The 6,240-nt window shown below is 40.2% G+C and overlaps 1 protein-coding gene across 1 annotated transcript in view; it reads left to right on the top strand.

The window, feature by feature from the left end:
• The first annotated feature begins 6 nt into the window (after window positions 1-6).
• PARP4 (poly(ADP-ribose) polymerase family member 4) overlaps window positions 7-6,240 on the top strand; it is a 116,201-nt gene continuing 109,967 nt past the window's right edge. The window contains exons 1-4 of the mRNA XM_006765331.2: window positions 7-184; window positions 2,096-2,228; window positions 3,859-4,060; window positions 5,189-5,255. Coding sequence (XP_006765394.1) covers window positions 165-184; window positions 2,096-2,228; window positions 3,859-4,060; window positions 5,189-5,255 — 422 coding nt within the window. The 5' untranslated portion in view covers window positions 7-164. The remainder of the gene's footprint in view (window positions 185-2,095; window positions 2,229-3,858; window positions 4,061-5,188; window positions 5,256-6,240) is intronic.

Genomic DNA, 6,240 nt, shown 5'->3' with positions numbered 1-6,240 from the left:
GGGGACAGGACGCGGGGCCCCCCCGGGCGCTCAGGCCCGGGTCTCCCGGAAGGAGCCGGTCGCGCCGGGGCCCTGCGTTTCTTGTTTCCGACGTGCCAAAGGGCATGTCTGTCTTCTGAAAGTTGGGTTACAAAGCAAGCTTTTGCAAAAAGTCCAGGATTTTGATGGATAATCAAGGAACACCGTCAGTAACTGGGAAAACCGTGCGTGATAGGAACATTTACTGTCAGTTGAAGTTCAAAGTCGAAAACCTGCAAATGAGTTTAATGATTCCTTCCGGGCCTGAGTGTTAAATTTCAGTCTCTAGAAAAGCAGGGCGCGGCCCAGTGTTCAGCCTTACGCTCTGGGTTGCAAAATGACAGTAAACATGACGATCTGTGAAATGTGGCGCTAGAATAAAGGAGAAGTTCACTCCGAATGTGTGCATGTGGCAGATCCTTTCCGTGCGCTGACTTGATCTTGTATTCAGTGAGCACCCGTTAGTTCGGGTCTATGTGCTCAGAGCTGTGACAGGCCTCTGGAGTTGGAGCAGCACCAGAGTGGGGGGGCCTCTCTTCTCAGGGGCTCAATAGTCCCATTAGGAAGGTGCAGAGTTGATGCCATTTGAGTCCAAATATGCAAATAGTGTCAGAGGATATTCGGTAATCCTTGGTTTTAATAGATGCGGGAGTTTTTAGTAAGCAAGCGTTTATTGAATGCCTACTGTGTGCCCTAGAGTCTAGGTGAAAATCAACAAAGCACAGCCCTCGCGTGGGATCTATTCTACTGGAGAAACTAAAAGTGTTAAGAGTGGTTATGAGGATGTGTGTGACTACAGCTGCCCCCGGGGGCCATGGGGAGGCTACAGCCTGTCCTGGATCAGAGCTAAGGGTTCCAGGAAGGCTCCCAACTGCACACAGTTTCTGGATAAAGTGCCAGAATTTGTGAGAAAGAGGCTGAAAGTTTCCCAGGACTTAAATATAAAAGTCCATGGTTTCACTATCACATAATGTTAATTTTTAATTAGAAATTAATGCATATATATACATATATATATCCTCAACCAAGGATATTAATCCTCACCCGAAGGTATTCTTTCTATTGATTTTTGTTTTGTTTTGTTTTGTTTTAGAAAGAGTGGAAGGGAGGGAGAGAGAGAAACATCAATGTGAGAGAGACAAATCAACTGGTTGCCTCCCACAGGAACCCCAACTGGGGCGGGGATTGAACCTGCAACCCAGGTATGTGCTCTTGACTGGGTACTGAACCCTCAATCCTTCCATGCGTGGGCTGACGCTCCAGCCACTGAGCCAAACCACACTGGACTGGGCACTTCTATATATTCTTTATTTATTGATTGATTTAAGGGGGAGAGAGAGAGAGAGAGACATCAACTTGTTGTTTCACCTATTCATGCATTCACTGGTTGATTCTTGTATGTGCCTTGACCTGGGATTGAACTTGCAACCTAGGTGGACCAGGAAGATGCTCTAACCAGCTGAGCTACCCAGCCGAGCTACCCAGCCAGGGCAATGCTTCTATATTTGATCTGTGACTAAAATCTGTCATGTTTTCCTTAAAATGTATATTATGCCTGGCCCATGTGGCTCAGTGGTTGAGCATCGACCTATGAACCAGGAAGTCGTAGTTCAGTTCCCGGTCAGGTCACATGCTGGGGTTGAGGGCTTAATCCTGTGAGGGGGGTGGGAGGGGGGGTTATAGGGAGGGGGGGGTTCATGTTGGATCAATAATTCTCTCTCATCATTGATGTTCTCTCTCTCCCTCTCCCTTCCTCTCTGAAATCAATAAAAATATATATTTTTAAAAATCCCATATCTTAAAAAAATGTATATTACGAATCTATACCAAAGGATTTTTTGGGTGTCATAATATCAGCCATAAAGGCTAGAAATTATTCTAAAACCAATATACATATTGCAAACTGAAGTAATATCCAACGTTTGTGATTATAATATGATTACAATATCTTTTTTAAAATAATAATGCCCAACTTTCCCACAGTTTGCATGTAGAACAATTCTAAAGTCACTATCATTTATATTCACTGAAAAGAAAATCCTTAAAAGTTATGACTTGTAACTTCTTTTCTCTACAGGATGACTGTGGGAGTCTTTGCAAATTGTACTTTCTGTTTGAAAGTAAAACACTTACCTGGTCAACAGAAGAAAAAGCTACAAACTGACATTAAGGAAAATGGTGGAAATGTTTCCTTTTTATTAAATCCACAGGTAAAATATCCTAAGAATTCTTCTGTGATAGACCATTGTGCCTCAGGGGGTGCAGGTCATGGTGAGAAAAGTAAGTAGAGAAATTGGCAGCAGGGAAGCCAGTGGAGGCAGGGGAAGTGACAGCTCCCACAGGGAATCGGCTGGAGAGAGGCAGAGGAGGGAAGACCACCCCATTCTGTCTTCTCCTACTCCTGTGAGCCGTATAGGACAATCCTCTATGCCATGTGAATCTAATATCATTAGAGCACAGCCGAGGACACCAAAAAAGTAACATCAGACCAGCCAAATCTGTTCTCAAAGGAGAATGTGCAGCATTTGCCAAAAGCACTCTAGTCACTCACCAGTATGTCAGCACTGGAGTGACACCTGTAAGGGTGGTTCTTATAGGACAGAAAAAAACCCATCTTTGTACTGCTTATTTAAAGGTGGAAGGAAGCTACCTTTTCTCTTGAAATGAACTGTAAGACTGACAGTTTAGATACAGAATTTCACAGCTAGATGAAATCTTGAAAATAACTAAGGTTACCCTGCTCTGTTTTAACCACCTCATCATAAGAACTAAACATTGAAATTCAAAGTTGTTAGATGCCAGGCCTACAAGTACAGGCCCTGCCCGGTGCAGGCTCTTCCCTCTCGGTGGGCTGATGGGACTGCCGCTTCCTGGACCACAGCCCTGGGCTTGCCAGTGGGAGGAGCTGGGTTTGTTTTGTGAAGCACAGACAAGTTTAGCTGGATGCTCGGTACTTCTCTGGCATTTGGCAGTTTATCTGTGAATGTCAGATACAGAATGGCCCTCTTTTCCTCCAGGTTAGCCACTGACCTGTCTTAGGATTTCTGTGGATGATGAATTAATGCATGCCTTTTATAGCCTTTCAGTTTAGAGAATGCCAACACAGGTTCTCACTTTTAGAATTTCTCACATACAGGACTGCAACCTTTTCAGCAGTTGTTTTGCCAGTGTCTATAAACATTTGAAATGTGCATACCAGCTATTATAATGGAGATAGCACAATATGTAATGACGAGGAATGATCTCCAAAATAAATTGTCAAGTGGAAAAGCAGTATATTTAGTATGCTGCCATCTGTGTACTTCTATGCATGTTGTCTACATAGATTAGCTCAGGTTCCTCTGGACAGGAACCTGGAGAAATGGTGAGGAATAAATTAACTTAATATTATAATTTTACTTTTTAGATATTCTACAGTGTGCATCAACTACTCATTTTAAAATAAGTGAATAAAATTGCAAATTAACAAAATAATAATGAATACCCTTTAAACCTCTTATTCCACCCTTAAGGAAAAAACAAAGCTGTACAAGAAGTATACATGAAGATATTCAGCACAGCATTTTTTTAGAGGAGTAAAAATTTGGAAAAAACTCTGGGATTGGTTAATCAATTATGGTACATCCATATCCATAATCTTTGATGGATATCCATATCCATAATTGTTGATGTAAAAAAATTTTAATGTAGCAAGAAATTTTATTACTTACAAGAGTTTTAGAAATCTGAGAAAAATTGTTGCAAATTACCTTCAAACAAGACTTTTCAAGGGTGAAAATTACAGATACAAAGTAACTTAAGTTTTGATTCTACTAATGCATAATGATTATTTTTTCTTAGTGTACACATATAATCTTAGACAATGCTGATGTTCTCAGTCAGTACCAACTGAAGTCTATCCAAAAGAACCATATCCAGATTGCAAACCTGGATTTTATATGGGAATCTATCAAAGAAGGGAGACTCTTGGACGTAAAGAATTACAATCCTAACAAGTCACTGGATACCACACTACCTCCTTATCAAGAGACAAGCAGTTCTGGTAAGTATTTCATATCAAACATTTTGGTTTGTCAAAGATATTACAGACAAAGTATGGTCCAGAAATACTACCTAAAAATTAGGCTTGTTGTTATTTCAGAAAATGGGCAGCAACATAGCAAAGGACAAAGATTACTTTAGCAAAGTAGATTTGTCAATATTCAGTCTAGTGTTGTCAGAATCAGAATGACTACAAAAAACACTGGTAGTTTCACCCTGGCCGGGTAGCTCAGTTGGTTAGTGTCATCCTGATATGCCAAGGTTGTGGGTTTGATTCCAGTCAGGACGCATACAAGAATCAACTAATGAATGCATAACTAAGTGGAGCAACAAATCTCTCTCTCTCTCCCTTGCCTCCTCCCACCATTTCCCCTCCTTTCTTTCTATAGAAATTAATAAAATAAAAATTTAAAAAACACACAGACAGTCTAAGAAAACTTGATGTGTAATTTTAACTGGGAGGAGGAGGAATCTTTGTGTTAAAAAGTTATCATCACAGCTTAACGACTGGACATTTTATGACCAGCATTTGGCTAAAGAAGATTTTTTCAAAAGATAATTTTTCCAAAAGTAGCATATCTCTGCCCTAACCGGTTTGGCTCAGTGGATAGAGCATCAGCCTGCGGACTCATGGGTCCCAGGTTCGATTCTGGTCAGGGGCATATACCTTGGTTGCGGGCACATCCCCAGAAGGGAGTGTGCAGGAGGCAGCTGATCGATGTTTCTCTCTCATCGATGTTTCTAACTCTCTATCCCTCTCCCTCCCTCTCTGTAAAAAATCAATAAAAAATATTTTTAAAAAATTTAAAAAAATCATCATTCTCCCCTTAAAAAAAACCCCAAAAAACAAAAGTAGCATATCTCCTTTATTGTTTTAAAAATATTTTTATTGATTTCAGAGAAAGAGAGAGATACATCAATGATGAGAGAGAATCATTGATCAGCTGCCTCCTGTATGCCTCACTGGGGATTGAGCCTGCAACTCTGGCATGTGCCTTGACCAAGAATTGAACTATGACCTTCAGGTTCACAGGTCAACACTCAACCACTGAGCCACGCTGTGGGCTTATTAGCTCATTTTAATAAGTCTTTGAGTAGTTAACAAGTGTTTTGTTTGTTTTAATTCTAGAAGTGAAAACAGACAAGCTAAGCCTGGACAATGCCACAGAGACAGAAAACATCGTGAAACTTACTAAGTAATCTACTTTTGGTCATTAAGACTAGACAGAGTTTTTATAAACCTCAAGCACGGTATTAAAATGCTATTAGTATATCAGTATTTTTGGTAGTATTTTAATTTATGTTGCTTATTTAACTCTTTATTAAGTTTTTATTTAATATTTTTTACTTCAGTTGGTATAGTGATAATTATTTTATCTTCTCAGGATTATATGAGATTGGATGTAATTGTGACATTGATTTGTAAAAAGAAAAATCACTGGAGATAAGATTTGGGCAGTCTGCTCACTCTGTTACCTTACTGAATAGCCTTTAGAAACACTTTGTTAATCTCTACCTGATATTTTTAAAATATAATAACAACCTTCCCAAATGGAGTATGCGAGTCTGAAGCCCTACATGGCTTCTTAAAGCGTACCCAAGACTACAGTATCAATTAGGCATCACATTTTGCCTTATTTTACTTATTAATAGTAGGGCTAAAAGAGAGAACAGGTATCAAGATAAGAAGTACAGATTAATAAATAAAGGGGACTTGGCTGCAGTGCGGAAGGTGAGTGCCTGTCTGCGGTGATGTGGGTCCAGGGTACTTGGCAGAGGGAACGCAGGCCGCCTGTCTGGGAGGGGCTGTACTTTCTCCGACACGTTGGCCTGTTTCGTTTACACCTATGCTTTATACCACTCCCTGCTATCCAATATAGACACACAATATTTGGCATCAGAGCTCTAGAATTATGTAAAGGACCTTTTGATTCCACAAGACCCTTTTGACCATTTTTAGAATTTGTAAGGAGGCATTAGGGACTTATAATGCATTTTGAATGTACCGTATTTGCCGGCGTATAAGACGACTGGGCGTATAAGACGACCCCCTAAGATTTCCACTCAAAATACAGAGTTTGTTATATACTCGCCGTATAAGACTACCCCCTCTTCCGCACACCTTCCACACACCAAATAAAAGGTAAAACAATATCAGATTTGATTTTAACATTTTAATTT

This window comes from Myotis davidii, unplaced genomic scaffold, assembly GCF_000327345.1.
Source record: "Myotis davidii unplaced genomic scaffold, ASM32734v1 scaffold840, whole genome shotgun sequence".
Classification (NCBI taxonomy): domain Eukaryota; kingdom Metazoa; phylum Chordata; class Mammalia; order Chiroptera; family Vespertilionidae; genus Myotis; species Myotis davidii.
The sequence above is the reverse complement of the archived record's forward strand: the minus strand, read 5'-3'. Positions and strand labels throughout refer to the sequence as shown.